A 27,173-nucleotide genomic window follows, 5' to 3' on the forward strand; every position below is an offset into this window, starting at 1 on the left:
AACTGTTACCCAGTAGCTTGGCAAAATAAATGTCTTGCATTGTATCCTGAAGATGTTCAGACTCAGGCTCTTAGGGGAGAGCATAAAAAGAAACGATCTATGTGATAATTCCCTTGACTTCAATGGAGTTATAGAGGGAGTTTGATTCAACACTTTTAAAATGTGCTTTGACTCTGAATACTTCCTGTGGATTGAGCCTAAGAAATAACGCATTGATCAGCATGCTTTGTGGCCACACACAATTTTTCGAGACTTTTTTTACATCACTGTTCATGAAAATGACAAGAAAAAAGGAAATCTAAGTAATAATTTGAGTGAAATGCACAAAGAATTAAATTTGAAGATGAAATACGTTGTAAACTTTCAACAGGACAAAAGAAACCTTTTGCAATTAAACAATGCAAACGGAATTTGATACTGAAAAACTGTCTCTTGGAGAATTGGATCTGTGATGCAATTTTATTTTTAACTCTACTCCAAGCACTTAGTGGAAATGAAGTGGTTTATAGTCATGTATTCATAAACTGAGAGTAGAGAATGAAGTTCACATCAGACACATGCTGGCTTGTTTTCCAGACCACTTCCAGAGTACTATCAGTAATCACAATGCAGTTTTAAGCAGGTGCGGTCCTCATACAGAAGAGGTGTAGGGCTGAGCAGTACTAAATCTTTATATACAACTGACCTTTTGGTTTAGGTCTGAGTTGAACAACACTTCAAAGAAACAAACAAAAAACCCTTTCATTTGTTTTTAATTTAAACCAGGACTGTGGATAGGGTGCCAACTTTCTTTTTTTGCACAAAATTGAACACCCTTGCCCCCCCCCTTCCCTGAGATCCTGCCCTGCCCCCTCACTCACTCCATCCCCCCTCCCTCTGTTGCTCGCTCTCCCCCACCCTCACTCACTTTCACTGGGCTGGGGCAGGGGGTTAGGCTGTGGGAGGGGGTGAGGGCTCTGGCTGGGGGTTTGGGCTCCAGGGTGAGGCCAGAAATGAGGGGTTCAGAGTGCGGGTGGAGGGGTTGGGTGCGGGCTCAGGCTGGGGGTGTGGGCTCTGCGGTGGGGCCGGGGATGAGGGGTTTGCGGTGTGGAAGGGGCCTCAAGACTGAGGCAGGGGGTTGGGGTGTGGGCTCAGGGAGGGAGTTAGGGTGCGGGAGAGGGTTCCGACCTGGGGCAGGGAGTTAGGGTGCGGGAGGGGGTGCGGGCTCCAGCCGAGCGGTGCTTTCCTCAGGTAGCTCCCGGTCGGCAGTGCAGCGGGGCTAAGGCAGATTCCCTGCCTGCCCTAGCTCCGTGCAGCTCCTGGAAGTAACCGGCATGTCCAGCTCTTAGACGCAGGGGTGGCCAGGTGGCTCTGTGTGGTGCTCGTTGCCCGCACCCGCATGCGCCACCCCTGCAGTTCTCATTGGCTGCGGTTTCCAGCCAATGGGAGCTGCAGAGCCGGTGCTTGGGGTGGGAGCAGCACACAGAGCTTCCCCGATAGCCCCTGCACCTAGGGGCCGCAGGACATGCCGGCCGCTTCTGGGAGCTGCGCTGAGTCAGGGCAGGCAGGTAGCCTGCCTTAGCCCTGCTGCACCGCCGACTGGACTTTTAACGGCCTGGTCAGTGGCGCTGACCAGAGCCTCCAGGGTCCCTCTTCGACTGGGCATTCCAGTCGAAAACCGGACATCTGGCAACCCTAGCTGTGGAAATGTGGTTGCTCTAAGGAAGATCACACTAATAGAGATCAGTAAAGCTTTTCATATTTATGTACCTTGTACCTCCTGTGATTGTTTAGCAAAAAGATTAAAAGTCATTTAAGTGCAATAAATTCAAATAAAGCAGCCTTAACATAGTTAAATCATTTCAAATCAAATAATACTAAGTAAGGTACTCAAGTTATTCAACAAATTCCTAATACACTCTATCAACAGATAAAGATATTTAAGGGTGTAAAATAGATATGTCGTTATCAATCTCTTGTTCGTATAGAACTGTTTACTTGCCTTGTTTACTTCCTTTATAATTTTTAATATCTTGGCATGTAGGTGGATGTCAGTTTGTTGTCTATGGGCAGAGTGAATGCGACATCACTTAGTATTTCACTGTCTCTTTTGTCCCCTAAAGCTGCCTGACTTGAATCACTGTTGCTTTTATAGGTCCATATCATATGAGTGAAAAATTGGGACCTTCTTGTATAGCCAGTTTATTTTTAGCTTCCTGTGGCTCTTCTGCTGAAGTGTATTTCATGATCTGATATTCCGTAATATAGCTCTTACTCATTATGCACTCTGTCTGCTCAGTTACTGCACAAAGATCATTCCTCTTTCTCTATAATTCTAGATTCATCCTTGTATTTTGAAATCCACTTAGAAAGTATTATGCAAATGTATACTGTTTTTACTTTTGCTACTGGCATCCATTTGAGATTTCCGACAGAGCTGATATATATACACAGACACACAACTTATTTAAAATACCTGATGAAATATACTTTGATTTCAGTTTTTCTTAGAATTGAATATTTTTAGAAGTAGGTTTTTCCATCTCTTTTATTTCTAAGGTGTTTTTTAAATAAAATAATGTATTTCGGGGAAAAAGCAGTATGTCTCTCAGAAAAGCTTTTATAAAAGAAGGAATATATTGGTTATTATAACCTACTGCATAAATATACGACTCATCCAAAGTACTTTACATGCTAAAAAAACAAGAACAACATACAAAAAGAAGAGTTCAAACTATTGGTAAAGATGTAATATCCTAAAAAAAGCCAATTCTTTACAGACATTATCTGTTTTAAGGTTCATATTTGTTCAAACTCCAGTTCCTGATGCAAAAGACTCTGCAATTCAGAGTTCCCGTTTGTGGAAAAGAGACCAAATAGTTTAATGTTGTCATTTCAGAGTAAAAGCTTTCATAATGGAGCTGTTCTTATAGATCTCACCTTACCAGATGTCTAAATTATTATTTGTTTATTTAGCAGTATTTACATGTGAAATACTGTAATTCAGATCATTTAAAATTCTTGTTTAACCACTTTTCTAAAAGAATAATCCAGATTTGCATTGATAGGAAATAGTAACATTTCAAGTACAACCTTAGGGCTGGTCCACACTAAGCCCCCAGTTCGAACTAAGATACGCAACTTCAGCTACGTGAATAACGTAGCTGAAGTCGAAGTATCTTAGTTCGAACTTAAAGGTTCTTACCGCAGGTCCACACACGGCAGGCAGGCTCCCCCATCGACTCCGCCTACTCCTTTCACGGAGCAGGATTACCGGAGTCGACGGCGAGCACTTCCGGGATTGATTTATCGCGTCTAGACAAGACGCGATAAATCGATCACAGAAGATCGATTGCTTGCCGCCGAACCAGCGGGTAAGTATAGATGTACCCTTAGACTCCAGGGCTGGAAAGATTACTGTGTGTGCTTAACTTTATGCACCGTAGTTCCATTAACTTCAGTGGGGTTACTCATAGTGTGTAAAGATGAGCACAAGTGTAAATCTTTGCAGGATGGGCCTTAAAGTTTGTTCTCGGACTCAGACCAAAATCTGTGCACCCACAAAATCAGACTTGATTTACTGTGTTGGCCAAAAACTCCTTGAATTATGAATGAGAGATCTAGACTCAATGGAATTTGTGTGTGTGTGTGTGTGTATATATGTGTGTATATATGTGTGTATATATGTGTGTATATATGTGTGTATATGTGTGTGTGTGTGTGTATATGTATACACACATACACACACACACACACACACACACACAAATTCCATTGAGTCTAGATCTCTCATTCATAATTCAAGGAGTTTTTGGCCAACACAGTAAATCAAGTCTGATTTTGTGGGTGCACAGATTTTGGTCTGTATATATATACACACACACACACACACACACACACACACACACACACACACACACACACACACACACTATATATGTAAATAATGAGAGAGTCAGAATTAGGCCTTATCTGTTTTTATTCACCAATAAAAAGGCTAGAATAAGAAAAAGAATATGCTAGATCTCACTTAGCAAAACATTACCGTATTGAAAGGATACCTATTGCAAAAACCATTCTTTGTGATGTGAAAATTGCAGGAAGGGGAAGTTTTTAATCTTGGCCTGGCCATGGCAATGCCCCCAGATTCCTCTTCAAGCTCAGTCCTGCACAGATTCTTGATCATGCAGGACTAGTAACCATAGTGGTCTTTATCTGCTTGGCATGATTCACTACAGATAACTCTCAATATTTGAATTTTTGATGCTGAGAACAGAGTAAGAGCATGAACCTAATATGTGCACAACACTGTATTTGCATTTGTTTATAATATCATGCATACAATACATGTAGTGTAGTATGGGTTAGTTAGCCAGATGGAGTTAGCTCTCCTAGTGCTCACAACTAAGAATGGAATTTGCTGATTAGACATTTTTGTCAGTTCAGTTTTATCCTCATGTTGGGCTCCACCTAGTGTTCTCGGTGCATTCTACTCCTTTGGATTTTTCACCCTCTCTTGTTACAAGAGAATACCGTAGTCTGAATGCAACTTCAATTCTGGGCTTAGTTAAATTACATATTGGAGTTGTTTACTTTAATAAACCACAGCCCACTGCAGATTACCATATTTAGTTCATTCTTCATGTTCTTGACTGTGAGCTCTGGTCTCAACAACAACAAGAAGTTTCTGATTTTCTTATTGCATATGGGGGGAGCCGATTTATTTTAAAAATATTTTTCTTGTGAACTCTTTAAAGTTGTGGAAGGTTTATGGAATTCTGTGTGAATAATTATATGGGTACATTGATGGTTTTCTAACAAGGAGGTCTTCTGTTTATTAGTTGAGCTAATAATGAATGTTTATGTTGAATTATAAACACAGTAAATATGTCTAGGATACATTATTATATGAAGATTCAAAATCTAATGTCTATTAAGGAATTTTCCCAGTAAGGTCATGATTCAGCAAACTTTGCCTGTTCCACAAAGCAGTTTTTAAGTACTTGCTTAACTTTAAACACATGCTTAAGTCCCATTGATTTTAATGAGACGTAAACACATACTTAAGTGCTTTGCTAAATTGGGGCCAGAATTAGTTTCATGGTATGATTTTAGCAGAAGACCACTAAAGGTTTCTGCAGAAAACCAGAAGTTAGTAATAAAGAGACTAACTTTTGCCTCCAGTGATTTTTTTTTTTTTTACAGTTTTCTAGGATTATCTCCCCAGTAATCATCATGACAAATAAAAAGATTTGTTTATAACATACAAGGTTGTAAAGTCAAACAGAGATAATAGGTGCTGGCCTTATGCTCTTGCAGGTTTGTTTGTTTGTTTGTTTTGGTTGGTTGGTTGGTTCTTTTAGTGATACACGCCTGAATGTAACTTTAATTCAAATGGAAGTGTTAGAAAAAAAATCCATGTTGATTATTCCTACATAGTACCTGACTAAAGAAACACACAAAAATAAGCAGTCTTTAAGCCAGAAGTATATTATAGGCACTTTTTTTTCATTTACATAATCTTCAGGTACTTAGTCTGAAATTTCTGCTATCACTTTCTGTTTGAGTATTTAACCATGTACAGACTTCCACATAGTCCAGTAATTTCATTGTGAAATAGATGGGCATGTATTTCAGAAAACCTAGTTTCATACAGTTTAAGGTCAGAAGGGACTATTAGATCATCTAGTATGACCTCCTGTATATCACAGGCTATTCCATTTCACCCAGATACCCCTATCTTAAGCCAAATTAGTTAGACTAAAGTATTTCAGTCCTTAGGAGTCTAAACTGTGTGCCACAGGGATGGAAGATATGTTCACATGATCCCAGCCTATAAACCACACCCAATGCTTCAGAGAAAGGTTTAAAAAAAAAAAAAAAAGTTCCCTGTCAGTCTGACCTGGAGGAAAATTCCTTCCAGATCCCTAGTTTGGTGAGCACGACCCTGGGCATGTAAGGGCTAGTCTACACTGGCAACATTAAAGCGCTGCCGCGGCAGCGCTTTAATGTGGCTTGTGTAGTCGCGGCAGAGCACTGGGAGAGAGCTCTCCCAGTGCTCTAAAAAACCCACCTCCACGAGAGGCGTAGCTACCAGTGTTGGGAGCATGGCTCCCAGCGCTGGTGCACTGTCTACATTGGAGTTTTACAGCGCTGAAACTTGCTGTGCTCAGGAGGGTGTTTTTTCACACCCCTGAGTGGAAAGTTGCAGTGCTGTAAAGTGCCAGTGTAGACAAGCCCTAAGCAAGATACACCAGCCATGTATCTAGAAAGAGGATTCTTTGAACCAACTCAGAACACTGGTCCACCCTGTCCAGCGACCTGTCTTCAGCTGTGACCAATGTCTGGTGCTTCAGAGAAAGGTGAATAAGAAAACAGCCACTCGCCCACACAGAATACATCCAGCCCATTGTGCACTGCAGGAGGGAAAATCCTTCCTGACCCCTGCGGGTGATTGGCTGAAGACCTGAAGCATGAAATAAGATTATAGTCACTGTTTTAATGCAGAGCTGCAGGTTTTAGAAGTGTGTTGAGGGCAGTGCAGTCTATCCTGGTCTCCCCATGGCTCATGAAGGAAGGGAATGAACGGAAGATTCAGATTCATGGATTCCAAAGCCAGAAGGGACCACCACAACTACCCAGCCCAACCCCCAGCACACACAAGCCATAGAATTTCTCCCTGAAGATGGATTAAAGCATATCTTTTAGAAAGAGATCTAATCTAATTTTTAAAGACTCCAAGCAATGGTTAGTCCACCACCTCCCCACTTCAGCTGTCCCAATATTTAATTATCCTCACTGCTAGGAAATTGCATCTTATTCCAAAGTTGAATTTATCTAAGTTCAACTTTTAGCCATTGGATCTTGTTATACCTTTGGCAGCAAGGCTGGACGCCGCCCCACCCTTCCTCTCTCCCCAGCCATCCCTGCCAAAACACACATTCAGATATCTTTCTGTCTGTAAGTACCTATACACAGTGGTCAAAACACCTCTCCAACTTCTCAACATTTAACTGAATAAGTTGAGCTCCTAAAAACCTCACATCATAAAACTTATTTTCCAGGCCCTAGATTATTATTGTGGTCCTCCTTTTAACTCTCTCTGGTATTTCCATATCATTCTTGAAGTGTGTATACCAGAGCTGGACACTGTATTTTGGTAGTGGTCTTACCAATGCTGTGTACATAGAGGCAAGATCACTTCCCTAGTGTTCTCTCAACGTGTATATATTCACTCATTAACTCATTTATTTTAAGAGAGGCATAATTTTCCTACACTTGTTTTTAAAATGTATTGGAATGACATGTTAGTTGTTAATGTACAAGAACCGCAGTCACTGTGTGAGATTGGATGAATCCTGAATTGTTTCCGAGACTATAAGATCAATATTTGTTATATTTGTAATCCATATGATTACATGTGGCTGATTTGGGGGAGGGAACCACACTAGGAATTAAGAGAACCAGATGAGAGGGTGCTCCAGGTTAACGGCACTTCATTCAGATTTCAACCCCTGCATATCTACATTGCCAGTGTGCCACTTTTTTACAGCTTTTGAACAAATTTGCGGCCAAATTTATGTCTTGGTTACATATGTGCAACTCCCCATCAAGTGCACTGCAGGAGGGAAAATCCTTCCTGACCCCTGCGGGTGATTGGCTGAAGACCTGAAGCATGAAGTTAGTGGGAATTGTGTGTGTATAAAAGACCATAGTGTTAAGTAAGCGTTACCTTTTTGGGGGAATCCCCATAGGTTTTTGGAGGGGATAATGCTGTGTGGGGCAGCTGTCTCTGGGTCCAATTCTTGGCCCCTTCTTAACCACTGAAAGGTTTCCACGAGTCCAGGGAAGGCGAGATGGAGGTGGCTGGGGTGATCACCCAGGTTTTCATCTCCTTCATCCATTCAGGTGGAATGAAAAATTTAGCTCATAGCATTTTGTACCTTCAAAATATAATTCAAATATTAACTAACTGATCAACCAATTAACCTTTACAATAGCCTTGGAAGTGGGTATTGTTGTCCCCGTTTTACAGACAGTCAGACAAGAGATTAAATAACATGCCTGAGGCCACACAGTGAGCCCCACAGTGACAGAGCCCCAGGTAGGAAGAAGCAGCAACAACTTTACCAGAAGTACTACCAGCCCAAATTTTGCCCTTAGATACACAACCATAACTGAAATCCCTAAAATCAGTGGGATTGCCTGGATGTAAGTGAAGGCAGAATTACACTCCATAATAAGCACTTGGAGTACACTTTGTTTTGCCTGCTTCTGATCACTTATCTTTTAGTTGTGATAATACTGAAATAACAATAGTGTTCTGAAGCAAATACACTCTGTTTTGTGTTGACCATATATGTTTGACTGTGTAATCTTTTTTTAATGTGTCCTGTTTGATATAGGCCAACAAGAGCTCAATATTCTCATACTATAACAGGGTGTGCCTCCAAACATGTTAAAGCCTCTCCAAGTTCTATTTAAGCCATGAATCAGTCAGCTATTGTGCTAGTTACTAGGTAACATTTTAATATTTGTCTCCAAGCCTGACATACATTTCTGTGTTGCATCAGAGGACAAAACTTGATCTGTTCTGTATGTTTAGATTGTGGTAAATGGAGAATATAGGTTTTTTTTTTTTATAGCAGCATGTTGTTGGCTAGTACACATGGACATACACACCACCATCAAGAACAGTAAAATGAAACCATCCAAAATTGCCTCACGTTAAACAGCCGACTTGTTATATAGGTGGTCTAGCAGATATCAAAGAAGCATGACACTTTTACATATTTATTTATTAACATGCTTTTTTTTTTTTTTTTTGCTCACAGATAAGGGGGCCAGATTGTGCCAAGTCCTTGTGTGATACAAGGATTGGGAGGATAAAAAATCTCCCTCCACTGCCTTGTAATACCCATTCAGGGGAAGTGCCCGAGGCAGTTGAAGTCCTTGATCTCTGGGGACCACAGGTGGGATGGTCCTTCATTGCATCCCAGGGTACACTATGGCCCAGAAGGAGCAGGAAGACCCTGATAGCACTATCCTACCCCCTCCATGCTATCCTGTAGAGCAAGTCACCTGCAGCAGGGGGACAACCTGTGCTTCAGGCCACTGAGGTAGTGGTCTGGTTTCCACGCCACCCACGCTCAGGCCTTTTCAAGGGGGAATAGCTAGTGGATCCACATAATTGTTGACCCACCAAAACTAAAGCCAATCCTTTCTCAGACTTTTCTCCTTGAAGAATTAACCCCTTCATCTGTCGTCCTTAAATAAACAGACCTTCACAACACTAAGTGAAACTGTTCTGTGAGGTGTTTTGACAAGAGATGGAGACAGTAGCTGTTGTTTGGCATAGTCACATTAAACAGACTGCCTTTGGTAAAAGCACTTGATGAATACATTGTCCGTTATTAGCACAAATTAGAATGTTGTGTGCACACAGTGTTTAAAAGAGAGGAAGATGTGAATGCTTGTTGCATATATTTCAACTACTCTCTGTGTATTGTAAGTGAGAAAAAGGTGACTCAGAAGAAGTGTGGTGATGATGTGTATGTAGCATTACGTGTTTGGGGGTGGTGTGCTCATCTGTGTTAATGTGCGTCTTTACTACATCACAGTGAGGGTGACTACTATGAGATGGGGTGGCACAGATACTTGTTAGTCATGTAGCAAGAACTCAGGTGACTTTATATGTGCAATCTGCTTCTGCCTCAGGGTATTGTGTTGTAGAACAAGATATAGAGGCCTCATCCCCTGGAGTTTCTGTTACCTGAGATAGATTAAAGAGGTTGTCAAAAGGAATATTTGTTTCAACCCTTCATGTAGACATTTTTATGGATTATGATGCATTTTGTTTTCAGAATGTGCCTTTACTTTTCCATTTTTGTATTGCATCCATTCTGGAGAGAAAAATGGACTTGTTTACATACAGTATTCAGAACACTTCTATAGTTAGGTCAGTTGTATGTTGTATCCCAAGTACATTTGGAGAAAGTAAACCTGTGACAAATATGTCCAGGATATAAGAAAAGGAGTGGAGTACAAGCCTGCTTGTAAGAGTTAATTGTGCAGCATAGCTCCATTATTGCCTTAATTAAAGTGACACTATTCACTTGTTTTATTTCTGCTGAAAATATATTTACCCACAAATTTTACACGTAATATCTAAGAATCCTATACTTAGTTTGTTTACTTTGTGCATTGTGATGACACTTTGTGTTATAAACAGTTTCACTGTTTATCTTGTACAGTTTTTCCTCTTCAGTGTGGGTCTTTTATACAGCAGACCAGGGAGATAAAAATGTCTTTTGAAAATAGAAAAATGTGACTAAATCCACAGTGTGATAGGGCATGGCTGCCGCATAGTGCACTCTGCTGGTTGAGTGTGGCACTACCAGCCGCCTTCAGTTTCCTTCCTTCCTTCTATCTCTTCATACACTGGTCTGTGCTGGAGATGTGACTTAGCCCTCCAGCTGACCCACAAACAAACATAACTCCTTTCAGGATAGCAAAAGTCAAAGTAAAAATCCCAACAAAAAAGGAAGGTTCTTCAGCCTTTCAGGGATTTCTCTTCAGGCCACCCTTTGGGCTATATTTGATTAGTCTTTCTAGCTCTGGGATAGAGTACTTGGCCTCCCAGGCTGGTTCCCTTGGAGTACCATTCTCTGCTGCTGCTCGGGTTCTATTCCATGTATCCTTCCCTGCTCTAGTACAGAGCACTGAGCTCCCAGGCTAGTTCACCTGGAGTACCTGGCCTCCTGCCTGTGGTTCCACTCCCAGACTGATATCTCTCAGCCATTTTATATAAGGCCCAGGTGTCCATTAAACTATCACCTGACCCTCCTTAGTCCTGCCCCCTCAGGCTGGGAAGCAGGGAATTAATTACAGCTTGGGTGTGGCTTAAAGAGGTCAGTCACCCACTGACCCACCCAAATTGGCAGACGGGATCAGGGACAGATTTAGATTTTTTTTTTTTTTTTTTTTAAAGCAATTTTTAAAATTGTGTATGTCCTTTTAAACTTCCTTTAATTTTGTCCTATCTTTTTCTGTGATGAAAAATTCTAGAAGATTTTGGAAGTGCTTAATGCAACGCATTCACCATGGACTAACCTTAAATTTGTCTTCCTTTTTTGAAAGTCTTCTAGGAGAAAAGAGGTAAATGAGGAAAGTGACATTGCCACTGTGTTCATGTGAACTATATCGTAAAGTGCAAAGTCCTACATTTAGGAAAAAAGAGTTTAGATAACATTCCCTGGGTTGGGGACTGTATTCTGAAAAGCAATTCACGATAAAGTTTAGAGTCTTAGTGGATAACGAACTGAACATGAGCTCCTAGGACAATGCTGTGGCTAAGACGGCTAATGTAATTCTTGTTTGTATAAACAGAGGAATATTTAATAGGAATAGTGCAACAGTTTTGAGACAATTACTGGAATACTAATTCCATTTCTGGAAGCTGAAGGTAGATAAATTCAAGCTAAAAATAAGGCACAGTTTTTAAATAATGAGGTTGATTTAACCATTGGAACAACTTACAAAGGGATTGGTGCCTTCTACATGACTTGAAGTCTTCAAATCAAGACTGAATGTCTTTCTGAAAAAAAATGCAAAATATGCTGTAGCTCAACTATGAGATATGGGCTTGATTTAGGAACCAGTTCATGAAATTCTGTGGCATGTGTTACATCGGAGGTTAGGCTAGAAAATCATAATAATCCCTTCTGGCCTTAAAAATCTATGACGCTAAGAGTGTATATTAAATGTTATTTTTGGCAACATAATAAATCCATAGATGTTTCAGCATTGGAGAGCAGGATTCTTATATATTCCAGTATTCAGTTAGAAATCTGCTTTTAGCATACTTAAGAGAAGAGGCTGTTTCTACATTATACCTTGGGAACCCTACCTACTCACAGAGAAGTAGAATAGGAGTATGTTTTCTAGTTTGGCAGAGAATCAGAATAAAAGTGATAGGCCTAATCTCCAATCCTCACCCTGAATTTTAGCCTGAATTTTAACAAGCCTATATACTTGCATGATACTAGCGTCTGTATTAATAATCGTCTTAACATTTTATGTGAAGGTGATATTGTTTTGAAGTAATGTTTTGATTTTTTCCCCCCAGACACAGCCCCCTTCTACTATTGCAACAAAAGCATCAGATATGAAGCCCACTGAAACAAAGGTATGAAGTCCTAAGGAATGAATCTTCGCGATTTATGAGTCAGAAGACCTGGATTTTACTTCAGACTGTCACTGACTCAATATATGACCTTGACGAAGTCACTTATCTATACCTTAGTTTCCACATCTGCAAAATAGGGATAAAGACACTTGTCCTCTTATGCAAAACACTTTGAGGACTGTGGATTAAATTAATTAATACTAATATAACATTTTAGCTTATTTCAGAACCTCTGAGTTATGCACATAGGCCCTGATTCTGCAAACCCTTAATTACAGGTGTAACTTTATTTATGTGAATAGTCCCATGTGAATAGTCCCAATGAAGAATTTGGGCCTTAGTTAGTCAATGTGAAATCACATGTTCTCGTTAATGATACCCTCATTCCTCTCTACTATCTTCCTTCCTATTGTCTTTTACACTTGAAGACACAGCACAACAATAAGGTTGCAAGCTCCTCAGGGCAAGAGGCTGTTTCATCTATGCCTTTGTAGAAAGGGGCCTTAATCCTGATTGAGGCTTTTTGGTCACTATCGTAATATAAAAAATATAACAATGATGTTTTCCCTCCTCTCTGCCTAGCTGTACATTCTTGCTCAGGATCAAAATATTGAAACTGACAAAAATCCTGCCCTCCAGAATAGGGTTTTTGCTCATTTCTATACCTTGTCAGCTTTCTGAACCAGATTGGGTAGGGAACAATGTAGTGTCGTACAAGATATGGATTTTTCTAATGTTATACATATGTGACCCTAATGCCAGACTGGTAGGTCTAAGTTCGATCATGTCACTTTGAGGTTGAAGTCCACTGTCAGCCTGTTTATGTTTATTAGCATTACAGGAGAATCCACTTCAACATTCTAATTTAGTCTGAAGTCCGATTTAACAAGTGAAGCTCATTTGCCAAACTTCTACAAAAAACAGCAAAAGTTAAAATTTTCAAAACGGTAGCACCTTTAAAATCACCAACTACTTGAATGTCAGAATATTTCTTGGTAAAAAGCAACTTTCTCCTTCTTTTCCTTTGTACCACCTCTGCCAGTTCAAATAGTGCTATGCTGTAATTCCTCAAGGATGTTTGTCACTCAGCTCTTTTAACAGTCGCAGCTACAATGGATGCCAAAATATCTAATTTATAAATCTTAATCTCCACACACAGTCCACAAGACCTAGCTACTATACTCCTGACAATAAACCGGACAATTATTAAACCTTTGTCTAATCCTGCGTGATCATCACGACGCATAAATTTAGAGATTCGTTGTTTGTCTGTCACTAATTTAAGATGTTTCCCGATGATGATAGATTAATTATGAACCTGTATCAAAGAGCGAACTCACTCCTAACATGCTCTAACCCCCTCTCCCCCAAATGTCCTGATATTTTCTTCCTGTCATCTGGTCACCCTAGATGAACTCTGAAAGCAGGATCCTGATATGTTTCTTTATCATCTGCTTACAAGGTCTAAACAGGCCGGAAGGAGCTGAAGTTGCATTTGCAAACGAAAACACATCTGGCTATAGATTTTATTTCCTAAATCAAACTATTACACATCTGATGCCACTTTTACTGTGAACAATTCTGTTTAATATTAATTTAAAAAAATACATTAACCCTCCCCCCTAGAATTTAAAACATAAACAGTCCAGTAAATATACAATCAAATTCCGAGAAAGTACTACTTGCTCTATAAAAAAATTGTCACATATGGTTACTAATAACAATATTGGTTAAAGTGAGCAGCACAGAGGTTTGAATTTAACTCTCAGTAACAGATATCTCTAGCAGTTTCAGTACAGGCTGTTTTCATGTACAAACATAAATGGTAGTAAAATATTTTATCTCATTTTTCCTGTAAGTCTCTCTACGTTTCTTGGGAAATGCATTTTTAAAAAACCTGAATTTGTACTTTAATACCAGGCTACTTCAAGCCATAGCCAGACCAGTGGACAGCAGTCTCACAGCAGGAAGAGACACAAAGTTCAGGTGATGCACAAAAGACTATGTCTCTGTCTGCAGTCACAGCAGCAGCATGTTTTCACCACTTAATTACTTCCACCATGAGTCTTTCATTTATCATGCTTATTCACATTGCAATCTTCCTTATGGGCCCAACACACCTTGGAGATCAATCATCAAAAACAAATTCTAGTTCCTCACACCTTCACGTCGGTTGTACAGGCGAGTCTCATCTTACGCGGAGGTTCCGTTCCGCGGTTAGCGCGTAAAGCGAAAACCGCGTATAGTCAAAATTACATTTTGTTGAATGGCGGGCAGAATCGCCCGCACTACAGGTACAGTATTAAAATTGTTGTTTTTCTCTTTTTTTGTTTTTGTTTTTGCCGACCGCGTAAAGCTGAAATCGCGCATGTTAAATGCACGTAAGATGCGACAGACCTGTATTTCCTTATTGCTCCAACCATCAATTAAAGGCAGCTCATGGCAAAAATTTGTTTGATTGATAATGTAATAATGTTAGAACAAAATTTCTAGCTTCATCTCTGCACAAACACACACAATCTTCTTGGACCAGAAGTCCTGGAAGATTAGGATACTTGCTTCGATAACTGATTTACTTGATTGATGGTGTTAAGTGTGTGTATCAGAATATGTACATGTATTTGTATGCATGTATACATACATATGGTAGGTATACAAGTGTACCCTCTCTATAATGCCCTTCATAATAGTGAACCTTTGACTATAATGAACCTGGTCCCTGGATCCCACCTCTGGCCCCAGGGCCATGACGGAGGCTGATAGCTGCTCCAGCCACAGCAGCCGCAGGGTTCAAGGTGTCAGCCCCGCCCCAGCGGCAGGGCTCTTGAACCTCGGCCTATAACAAGCAAATGGCTTGGATCCCCAGGGGGTTCGTTATAGCGAGGCTATACTGTAGTGTGTAAATGCATGCAGACTGTAAATGTATCTGAGAAACAAAACTTCTTGATCAGTTTTAAAGTACATGGAAAGTCCAGAAAGTATCAATATGTTTAAAATATATGGTCTATGAGGTGAAGTGATTTATTTTCAGTGTGGAGTACAGGAAATTTCACTCCTACCTCCAAAGCATTCCCTTTTTCTGTGGTTTGTATGATTATTTACTGCATACATTATGATGTGGTGCTATATACCTTAATCTGCGGCTTCAAAATCTTTGTGTTGCTTGCACCCATGCATGCATGTGCACATGCACGCACAGCCTCAGAATTTCACATGTAAATTTATTGTGGATTTGTGCATGGGTTTAATATAGATCTTTTTTTTCTTAATTGTTGCATATTGAGTAATGAACTGTTCAGTAAACTACACGGTGGGGTCAACTAATCCATGTAAAAGCCAAATCCACCTAAATAGTAGTTTATAATGCCTCTCAAGTGAAAGAAAAAAGCTTGCAAAATTACAGTAGACAAATTGCATGCTTAAATAATAGTCAAGCGGTTATATCAATTGTTTTATTTTAAAGGTGATTCTATTGTAGGTGACTATAAAAATGTGGGTCCTTATTAGTTTCTCTGTCTCTAAATGTGCCTACCTTCCAAGTAAAAATGTGTTTTCTAACTGATGGCCTGAAGTTCAACTTGCCGTATGGTTACTGGAGCCAGGCTTTCACTCAATAATTATGCAGCTAAAACTTAGAAAAAATACTGTTGATGATACATGATCCACTGAAAACTCCAGCTAACTCTCCAATAGCTATGTTAACTTTGAAGGAGTACAGTAAAAAACCTAAAATTAATAATAATAAAAGTCAGGCCATGTGTACACTGCAGTGATTTGCCACATAGCTGTATTGCTCAGGGGCGCGATATGTGACAGACATAGTTGTGCTGGCAGAAGCCCCAAGGGTAAATGCTTTTATACTGGCAAAACTGCACTTTTACTGATATAGCTCAGGCTGGTCTACGGTAGTATGATGACCTAAGTCCCTGTGGAGATGATAGTAGATTGATGGAAGAATTTATCCGTTGACCTAGCTACTGCCTCTGGGGAGCTGGATTTACTATAGCGATGGGAGAGCCTCTCCCATCACTGTAGTAAGTTTCTACGTTTTAGTGGTTTAAGTGTAGACATAGCCTTATTTTACTTGGGGAGAAGAATAAGCTATGCCAGCAAAAGCACAGCTATGCTAGTATAGCTGTGTCTGCACTGGGAGTGCTTTGCCAGGATAGTATCCAGTATAACTATACTGACATGGTCTCAATAAAATAAGCAGATATGACTTAGAACAGGGGTGGGCAAACTTTTTGGCCTGAGGGCATCTGCATATGGAAATTGTATGGGCGAGCCATGAATGCTCACAAAATAGTGGGTTGGGGTGCGGGAGGGGGTGAGGCTCTGGGCGGGGCCAGAAATGAGGAGTTCAGGGTGCAGGAGGGGGCTCTGGGCTGGGGCAGGGAGTTGGAATGCGGGGGGAGGGCTCTGGGGTGTGGATGAGGGGTTTGGGGTGCAGGAGGGTGCTTCAGGCTGGGACCAAGGGGTTTGGAGGGCAGAAGGGGGATCAGGGCTGGAGCAGGGGGATAGGGCACAGGAGGAGGTCAGGGGTGCAGGCTCTGGGCGGCGCTTATCTCAAGCACCTCCTGGAAACAGTTGCATGTCCTCCTCTCTGGCTCCTACGCAGAGGCGCGGTCAGGTGTCTCTGTGCGCTTCCCGGTCCACAGTCGCCTCCCCTGAAGCTCCCATTGGCCGTGTGTGTGTGTGTGTGTGTGTGTGTGTTTATCTGCTGTGTTTTGACCCTGCTCCAGTAACTTATAATGCATGAACAGGGTTCTGTGCCCATGTGTTGTAAATTGGAGGATGAGGGCATTATTTATTTATAATGCAGATATATTTGAGTGATTGTGTATGTATAAAATATGCAATATGTTTTAAAACATAAGAAGAACTAAGCTTAAATGTTTTAAAACATAAAAAGAACTAAGCTGCTTTTTTGATCTTTTGTTCTGAATATAATTTTTTATATATTTTAGAGCACACAAACTGCAAAAACAGAACCTGGAAAAGTAGCACAGTCACTAAAGGTAAGCTACTACTTTTATTTAATCATTGTGCGTTGTTCTTCTTCAGAGAAGTTTGTAATGATAAGCTAAATTCTGCCACTACTGGACCAGATGCTCCCATCTTCTCATATGGGTGAAAGGAAACAAACCTGCCTGCAGATGAGGTAGGAACAGGAGCTCCGCTGTTAGGAGTTGACATAGCACATTTCTGGGGAGCAGACACTCTGTTGGGCTTCCCCTCTACCAGCAGATTTCTAAGCAGAAACCAGCATTAAATCCACCCTGCACCTTTTAGGGCATGTGTGGGTGGGAAAGAACAGAGAAAGCTGACCTCACTGATTCTCAGGGAAGGGGGGAGGTGCTCATAGAACTTGATGCAGAGTCTGCGTTGCTGCATGGATGCCTCAGAATTCACAAGGATATAGTCTCCTGCGTACTGCTTTCTCTCCTGCAGAGTTTTCCTAGGGAGACGAATAGGTAGCCCTATCTGCCTAGTAAATAACAGGTTTTTTAAAGTTATTTCTTTTTTTTTTCTTTCTCCTTCAGTAGGCAGGGGAAGGAACCTGAAAACTAGTTTTTTTTTGTTTGTTTGTTTGTTTGTTTGTTTGTTTTTTTTAAACAACAACCCTAAAGTAAAAACAAGGCAGAATGATTCCAGTACATTGATTTTTTTTTTTTTTTTTTTTTTTTTTCCCCCCTGCAAGGACATATGCAAAGTTTCAGCCCATTACTATTTTTGCCCAAGATGAAAATACACATTTACAAAGAAAGATAACCCATACTTGTAGATCTTTTCTCTCAAACTTTAAACAGTGAACGAATGAAGAAAAATTCATTTCCACAAACCTAGACTATGCTTTTTCTCATATGGCACCTGGGTGTGAACTTGCCAGCTGAGCTAGCTGAATATGAACTGTGCCTTTCCTTGAGATTACTTAAGAGGCTACAGGAAAAACTGTCACTATGAAGTAAACAAATGGGAATGTATAGCTAACAAAAAGGATATAAATAACTTGAGAGAAATATGTTTACAACCCTTTGAAAGACCTCTTTGTGTTTAAAGCTTGGCTACAACTACTCCCAGACGTGGCTTTCCCCTTTCTAGTATATTAAATCCTATACAGCCTGTAGGATGTGTATAATCTGGTTGGAGCAGGAATTGTATCTTCCTTTGTTTGTGCAGCCCTGATACTCAGAAAATAATTATTTCCTGTGTCTCTAAATTGTCTATCAGAACAGATGAAAGTTACATGTATGTTAAGTAAACTAGACTAAAAATCCATTGAGTTGAATACCTCTTCACAGTTAAATATATTCTAATATATCTGTATTATTATTGACAGCCAGCTGATTCTCAAACTAAACATCAGTCTGAAGAGAAGCAAAAGGAACCTGGTGGGGTGAGTTATTTACATGTTCTTCTGCTTTTGTTTGTTTCGTTGGTTTGTTAGTTTTCTCAAAACAAAAACACAAGAATACTAAAATCTGTCCTATATATTAATAGCATATTTATGGTTGTACAGGCAAAAAGCCCATCCAAACCTTCTGTAGCGAAAAGTTCTAAAAAAACTAGTCCAGGAAAAGCGGCCACCGGTCAGACTGAAAAGTCAACGCAAGTATCTTCAATAGAAGAACCAAAGGTAAAGCAGAAGTGGCGAGCCCTTTATTACGTTGTTTGTTTGTATTGGGGGAGTACCTACTAGCCCTAGTCACGGACCCCATTGTGCTAGGCATCTGCAAACACTGAACAAAAAGACAGTTCTGGTCCGAAAGACAGACTGCCTTTTTGAAGGTATGTGTGACAAAGCTTTTTGTGCTGCATTAAACTACAGTCTAAGCTACATTAAGCACGTATAAAACTTTACTGTTTGGGAGTTAATGGGTCCTTTGCATTTTTCTTATTTAACTTTAATAATACCTTGAATGTTCTGATTCAAAAGCACTGATGAGAATAGTGTTGCAAGCATTGTCTACAGAATATACATGACTGAACATCTCATTGGAAACAGCCTCTTTTAATAGGTATTCTGTAATAAGGGTGTTCTGTCAAGTTTCATATCCTCTCTTAAGCTATTCTTCGCTTTGTAAGGTGTCGTGGATGTTTTTGAAGGTGAACCATATAAAATTACTGGCAGTTGCAGGCCTGCCTAAGCCAGAAGTACTGCACATTTGAGACTCTTGTCACGTTCCCCTGCAAACTCCGCACTGCTCAGGCTCAGGCCATTCTTTGGGTATGTCTGCACTGCAATGTAAGCTCAGGGTTAGTAGAACTCAAGTTAGAAGACCCTGGATTTGTTAACCTAGGGCTTGAGCATGTACACTCAGTTATAACCCAAGTTAGGAACTGTTGAACCCTGGGTCACAAACCCAGTGTCTCCAGTGCATTATGTGGGCCCAAGTCCAATAACCCTTATCCCAGACTTCCTAGCATCCTCCCAAAATGTGGTTGCTCTAGCCCTTTCTTCATGATGCTGTGTGGGAAAACTTGACCTATCACCAAACTTGACTGTTCAGAGGACAAAGCAAGTTCCTGTCTGATTGTGGAATACTTTTGGGAGACTCTGAGCACAAGTCCAGTAAGGCTGCATTTACACTGTAAAGCAATAGGGCTTGAACCCTGGGTCCCGGCTTGACTCAGGCTCTGACCTTCTACCTCCATGGGGTATTGGGACCCTGGGTCTGAGCCCTGCGTTAGCATGATTTGTGTGTAGACAGAAGAGGGGTTAGGCTTGAGCCTGAGTCTGAACCCTTGGCTTACATTGCAGTGTAAACATACCCTTTGTCAATTTGTTCCTCTCTTTCCATCCTTAATAAAACACGTGAGCAGATTGGGGACCCTAGGGTCAATCAAGGGTGTGTGCCTTGCTCTGTTTAATACATGAGCGCTGCCCTACTTGATGTTTGGCTCCCTTTTCTGTTGAGTGTTTCAGGCAGATTTTTGAGTGCCAACGACTGGCCCAAATGTGGAAGCTGGCAGGATGCAGATGTGCAGCACTCCCCACAGTCTGCAGGACTGATGGGAGCTTAAGGAGAGGGAAAAGAAGAACAGAAAGGGTAAATTCAGAGGGGTCAAGGGAAAAAAGAGGGCAGAAAGCAAAGTGGGAGAATAAACATTCAGATTACTCTCTCATTGGGTAAATCTCTCTGATGTCTGCCTAGGATTTAGGGTATGTCTACACTGCAGTGGGAGGTGTAATTGTAGCACCAGCTGGCATACCCCCCTAGCTTTAATGTAGCTCCCATGGCTAAAAATAAGGGTAGAGGCAGTGGCATGGACCCCAACCTGGGCTGTACAAGCACGTCTGGAACTTGAGGTACATACTTGCGTTGCTAGTCTGTGCTGCTCATCTACACTGCTATATGGAGTCATGCTAGCTAGATTAAAGCTAGTGTTGGCATTCCTACCTGAGCTGCAGTCACACCTTTGATTGCAGTATAGAGGTATCCTGGGACTTGGTGACTCAGACTAGATAACATGGAGTGTGAGGTCAAAATCATTCCCTGTACACCTGAAGCATGAAGACTTCCTGGACTGTAAAGCCCCACATCTTTCATGTTTTACTTATAGGGGAATGAGTTAGAAAATTGTGGGTAAAAATCTCTCGTGATTTGTGGCAGATTTTGAGATCTGAGATTTTACAAATTTATTTTACCTCCTGTATTTTTGTTTTACTTCCTTAATTTCCTAGCCTCTCATGCTGCCTTCATGGCTTCCCTTTCTCGACAGATCTTACTTTAGGGAGATGGATCTGCATCTGGAGTGGGCTGTGCCAGATTGTGCTGCTCCTTGTAGCTCCCAGGCAGTGGAAGGTTTTGGGGGAAGATTCCCTAAACTCCTCCCTCTCGCCACCTCCAAAGAATAAAAAATCAAGGCTGGGGAATATACCATGTTTGTCTCCGTTACTAGGAGCTTCTTTACACCCAGGGTGTCTTCAACTTTAAAGTGTATCTGGGTGGGGGGGGGGTAGGCAGTGTTTGTGGAGAGTCATGGAATCTGTACAACCTAGCAGCTGCCAGACTTACTGCTTATTAAAAAATAGCATGACCAATTTTGGTTTATTCAATTTCATATGAGTGCCAAATATTTTAGTAGATAATAAACTGTTTGATTAGAGAGAGAGAAGATGTTTGGTATAATATCTTTTATTGGACCAACATCTATTGGTGAGAGAGACAAGCTTTCAAGCTTACCCAGAGCTCTTCTTCAGGCTCTGTGTAAACTCGAAAGTTTGTCTCTCTGACCAACAGAAGTTGGTCCAATGGAAGATATTACCTCAAATACCTTCTCTCTGTAGTATCCTGGGACCAATACGTTTAAAACAACACTGCATACAAACTGTTTTAGTGTATGTTATAGACTTGAGACTGCATAATGTAAAATACAATCTTTTTTTCGCCATCACCAGCTGCTATTATTGGACTTCAGTCATCTACTGAGTCTCAAGTTAGTTCAGTGAATTAGCGTTTTTTCAGAGGAAGCTGCAGTAAATGAGAATTTCAGAGACTCAGAACTCAGCTTCCCATCTTGATGTTTTATACTTGTAGTGAACCCCGCATATGAAGAAATATAAACTAGCAGAGTAAAATTACCTATTTTAGTGCATTTTGGGTAGAATTTTATAATATTTTTATACAATACTTACTAAACTTCAGTACCATTTGCTTTTAATGAACTTTCTCCTTCTGCACCAGAAATCAGTGTGTCGTTTGTCGTAAGCTATACTATCTCAATGTTGTCAGAGGAACGAAAGAGAGAATCCCACTAAAACTGCACCTTTCCTTCAGCACAGAATGTTGCTTAGCAGCATTAATAATCTTTTTCCTGTTCTGTCCTTGAAATTTGCCCAAAAGTTGTATTGACAATTGGAGTAATGTAGGATATATACTAGGATAGAACATTTCCATTATAGTTCTCTTTTTAAAATTGTTAGCACAAAGTCATATACACTCTTCTACTTTTTCCCCCTAGCCTAAAACTGAAAATAAATCACTAGCTAGTGGTGCAGCTGGTGCAGCTGCAGCTACAGTTGGTGCAGTGACTGCTGCTGGTTTGGTTGCGACAGCTGATAAGCCAAGTGCTGAGGTAGGTAGCTATAGTCTAACACAAATCAACTGCTTTGTATTAACCTAACTCCTTTACACTGGCTTTCAGCACTATTTTCACCTTTTTTTCAGACTAAAGAAAATAAATCAGCGGCTCCATCTTCTGCTGTCGAAGCTGCACCTACTAAGCCACCTGAAAAAGTAGGTAACAATATACTGACATATAAGCTCTCTTGTATAAAACACAACTTTCCCAATTTTTAATAGCCTTTCCCAAATCTAACATTATCAATAATACTTCAGTATGTTTCATCTTTAAAAATAAATCTTTACAAAATATTAACTAATTAATCAGCTGACTACAAATAATCTTGTTATTGAAATTGAGAGGTAACTGGTAAACAATTATCTTTGAAAATGTTTAATATCTGTTGAACTTGTACTGATTCAGAGCAGGTTTCTAGTTTTGGTTTCCAGGAGTTCTCTGCAAAGGATCCTGTTTCCTTCCCCCTGCTCCCCCCCCCCTAAAAAGTCTCATTTATACACTCTTCCATCAAGGTCCTAAATTGCAATGATCTGCATTGAACCAGAGAGGCTAGATGCCTCCTTCTGGGGGAAAAGCAAACCCACACCACTGAAGTTCATTCCATCTGTGGTAACTGCCCTCAGTATTGTTTTGTTTCCTTGTGCCAGTAGTGCAAGGTGAGCCTTTAAGATCATGTTTGCTGCATCTCTGCTAAATTTTGGGTGTCCACCATAGATTTTCTTACTTTCCTTTTTAGCAGAAATAATCAGTCTCTTTATGATTGTGGCTTTTTGACACTCTGTTGCACCATATCAATGTCTTATCTGATCTTTATTTATTTTATAAGTTTAAGGGAAAATCAGTAGAATTTCACACTCCCACACTTTTAAACCAGTAGAACTAGAAACAAAACTGATACTGCATCTATTGGAGAGGGGGCAGTTGAAAAGTCTAGAGCTAGAACAGTTCTTTATTGCATGTTAGCTTTTCCTATTGGGCCAAATCCTGACCTTGGCTCCCCTGCAATTTGGAAGTTGGCCAGGCTTCACATCTCTGCCCCACTGTAGGCCAATCTTAATGGGTCGCTATCATGGTTAATAACACAAAAAAGACCTTCTATAAAAGCTACATTAATCACGATGGTGTCACTTTTAATAGTTGATTTAAATAAAGAGGAGCTAGATCACTGATTTATTTGATTAACAAGCAATAGACTACTGGATTTGACTCTACGTAATGGACAGATTTTCTTCTACGATCCCAGGCTCATGTGACGTGAGTACTTCCCTTTGCTGAGAGTTGACTGAAGACGGGAGAAATTCTTGTAAATTTCAGTGAACTCCCTTGTATGCATGTGTGAAGCCGACAGGCACAACAGTAAAGTTTTGTGTTCTCCTGTATTTGCATAATAACCTAAATGTAGATGTTTTTTTTTTTTTGTTAGGTTTAAGGAGAGATTATTTTTTTGTCTTTTTCTGTTTCTTTGCAGTCTTACATTAATGCTACACATTGTGATACATCTTTACATGCTGTGCAGTGCCTTAACTTGTATAACTGTCTGCTTATTTTTCCAGTTTGATGTAGATAAGGCCTTAGATGACCTGATAGATACACTAGGAGGACCTGAAGAACATGTCCCTCCCAGTCCAGTCTACACTGGTCCAGAAATTACGGTATTGAATTTTTTACGTCACTTGTTATCATACGGGCTGAGTAATTATCCCTGTGATCTCATAACATTTGAAATAGATTCACAATTTCTCTGTAAAACATAAGGAATGCCTCCCACACGATACTAGTGTTGTTTTTAGCTGTTAAGAAATGTTGCAACTATAGATCTACAGTAGAACACAATGGTGAAGTGTTAGCAAACTGGAAAAAAGTTGCTATTTGAATCGGTCACCAAATATGGGCTTGTCTGACAGATTTACAAAAGAACATGTTTTTGTCAAAGCTGCTGAAAGGGGAGAGAAAAAAGCTTGGATAGGTGAAGGGAATTCTCTCTACTTACTTTTTTATTTGTCACATAGTAGAGCATTAGGAATCTGAGACAATGGTGTTCATTTCTAAATGTGGATGTGTGGGGAGAAGAGAGGTTGCAATCACAGTTGATGGGGAGGGTAATGGAGAAGTAAGAGAGTGGAGTAGACAGAGGTGTTTCCAAAAATATCTAAAATTCACATTTTATCTGTATCTACATTAAAAGATTGAGATTGACCATTTATTGTACTTGACTCTCTCTCTTTTCTCAGAAGTATCATTAGTGAGTATATCACCGGGTGGCTGGCCCCTTGAAGAGGGAGCAGGGCCAGTACACCTGTGACTGGTCAGCTGACCTCAATGAGATTTAAAAGAGGGTACCTGGACAAGGGGGAGACACTTGATGAGTCAGAGCCAGAAAGCTGCAAGAAGCAGGAGCAGCAGGCAGTCCTGCAAGGAGAGGAGGAAGTGGGAACCTGCTGGGGAAAAAGCTCTGGGTGATGTGGGGCTCAGCAACCAGAGCGTGGAGGATTCCTGAAGGAAGGACAAAGAGGCAAAGGGGACAGTGCTCTGGGAGCTGTAGCCCGGGGTGGGCTGAGGAACTGGTTTTGTTAATTTTGCCTGTGTTGGAAGAATAAAACTGCTTGGAAAGAGACTCTGGGTATGGCAGTGGGTTCTTTGTGAGCTGGGGAGAAGGCCAGTTTATTACAGGGTAGAATGCCATTTTATATAGTTATCTTTGTAAATTGGTAACTTAAATTTGGTTTCAACAAACATTAATACAACAATATTAACTACTTGTTTTTGTTTCAGGATTCATGTTCTTCTGCATATATCGAAGAACTGGGTAAACGGGAGGGTTCTATACCTCCAGGGTACAGAAAATTATTGGAGGTAAGTAAAGTGAGCAAAATAAGACATGCAATAGAGTTCTGCTTGTATAGTGGGATTATCTTCCATTCACCACAGAAATAACTCTTCTTTCAGGGTAAAGGAGATGACCAAGCTGTACCCCCAGAAAAAACAGAACCACCACCTCAGGTAAGGTTAGATTTACATCTCAAAAGGTAAAAATAGGTCATCTGGTTCTTGGGAAAGTTCTAATTAACTTCTTCCGACATGAGAAAATGCCAAATTCCAGGAGGTGCTGACCACATGCAGTTCCTGTTGAAGTCAATGGGAAGCTTCTGGAGTTTTGGCACCGAATTTTTAATTAACATACATGGTCTTGGTCTTGGAAAACTGAAAGAAGTTGAAACAACTAAACCAAATACTTCTGAGAAATTGAACCTGATAATCTTAGACTAGCTATTGACAGTTATGGATGCAGGAATCCTTGAGTACTTTGTGTGGCAAAGAATGCTTAAATCTGTGTGCTTAGCAAGGTCATAAGAAGAACAGCCATACGGGGTCAGACCATCTAGCCCAGTATCCTCTCTTTCAACAGTGGCCAATGCCCCAGGTGCCCCAGAGGGAATGAACAGAATAGGTAATCATCAAGTGATCCATCCCCTGTTGCCCATTCCCAGCTTCTGGAAAACAGAGGGTAGGGATACCATCCCAGCTAATAGTTATTGATGGACCAATCCTCCATGAATTTATCTAGTTCTTTTTTTAAACCCTGTTATAGTCTTGGCCTTCACAACATCTGCTGGCAGGTTGACTGTCATTCCTTTAGACAAGAGCAGGGATCGGCAACCTTTGGCATGTGGCCCGTCAGGGAAATCTGCTGGTGGGCCGGGACGGTTTGTTTACCTGCAGCGTCCGCAGGTTCAGCCGATCGCAGCTCCCACTGGCCGTGGTTCGCCGTTTCGGGCCAATGGAGGCTGCGGGAAGCGGTGTGGTCCGAGGGACGTGCTGGCCGCCGCTTCCCACAGCCCCCATTGGCCCACCGTAGGAGCTGCGATTGGCTGAACCTGCGGATGCTGCAGGTAAACAAACCGTCCCGGCCTGCCAGCAGATTTCCCTGATGGTCCGCGTGCCAAAAGTTGCTGATCCCTGGAATAGAGTTTGATTTCACTATAAGCTTACACCTAAAAGAAAATGAAAGGCTGCATTTTGATGTGAAGTGTATGAGGAAGTGTAGGGGTGTTTCTTTCTGAGACAAAAGTATAACAATGACCCCTTAAATACATATTGCTACTTCAGTAAGCACACAGTGCACATGAATTATAAACTAGGTTTTGACAGCCATTGACCTTTGAATGTTAACCATAACCTACTATGCAATTTCTGTTTAGAAACCAATGACAGATGATGATATTGCAGATGCTTTGTCATCTGATTTTACCTGCAGTACTTCTACTCCTGGAGAGGAGAAGACAACTCTTAAAGAGGTATTGATTTTGCCAACTGAGAATTTTTTAACTTTACCTTTTTACACTTTTTGCAAATTTTGCCAGTAACCAAATGTTTCATTTTCTCCTTACATAACAGAAGCCAACAGCAGAAGGAGAAATTGTACAAGCACAGTCAACAAGTTCAGTCAGGAGTTCAGCTCCTCCTAAGGAGAAGAAACCAAAACTGGAAGAGGTATAGATACTCCCTTTTTTGACTAATTTAATTATTATGATGTATCTGTATTTAACATACTTCATGCCAAAATGTGGGCCTGATCCTGCAAGAAGTTGAACATCCTCGGCTTCAGTTGAAATTCTGTTGAACATATTAAGTACAATGGGAATTGCAGGTGCTGAGAGCCTCTCAGGAGGTGTTCTCTGCATGTTACAGGATTGGGCCTGCGTGGATCAAATAATTCTGCTTATGGAGTCATCTGCAGGGCTCCCATAGGCCCAATAAACATAGTATAAGAGCTGGTTACAAAAATGAGCTTGCTTTTTTTAGTTGTGTGGGATGCTTTTAATATCAGGATAATTTCATTTCCTTGTATTCGTAAAACTGACCTTTCCTTCCCATATCTGGAGAGATAATGTAATTTCTAGTTCAGCTAAGGCTATGCAGT

General features: G+C 40.7%; 1 protein-coding gene across 1 annotated transcript in view; it reads left to right on the forward strand.

Annotated features, from left to right (window-relative positions):
* Positions 1–27,173, forward strand: part of CAST (calpastatin) — a 95,097-nt gene that overhangs the window by 29,883 nt on the left and 38,041 nt on the right. The window contains exons 4-15 of the mRNA XM_026649239.2: positions 12,107–12,166; positions 14,087–14,152; positions 17,134–17,184; positions 18,507–18,563; positions 18,687–18,803; positions 22,133–22,246; positions 22,339–22,407; positions 23,806–23,904; positions 25,025–25,105; positions 25,199–25,252; positions 26,452–26,547; positions 26,648–26,743. Coding sequence (XP_026505024.1) covers positions 12,107–12,166; positions 14,087–14,152; positions 17,134–17,184; positions 18,507–18,563; positions 18,687–18,803; positions 22,133–22,246; positions 22,339–22,407; positions 23,806–23,904; positions 25,025–25,105; positions 25,199–25,252; positions 26,452–26,547; positions 26,648–26,743 — 960 coding nt within the window. The remainder of the gene's footprint in view (positions 1–12,106; positions 12,167–14,086; positions 14,153–17,133; positions 17,185–18,506; positions 18,564–18,686; positions 18,804–22,132; positions 22,247–22,338; positions 22,408–23,805; positions 23,905–25,024; positions 25,106–25,198; positions 25,253–26,451; positions 26,548–26,647; positions 26,744–27,173) is intronic.

The sequence above is a fragment of the Terrapene carolina genome, unplaced genomic scaffold (genome assembly GCF_002925995.2).
Source record: "Terrapene carolina triunguis isolate 2854851 unplaced genomic scaffold, T_m_triunguis-2.0 Scaffold69, whole genome shotgun sequence".
In the NCBI taxonomy this organism is placed as follows: Eukaryota; Metazoa; Chordata; order Testudines; family Emydidae; genus Terrapene; species Terrapene triunguis.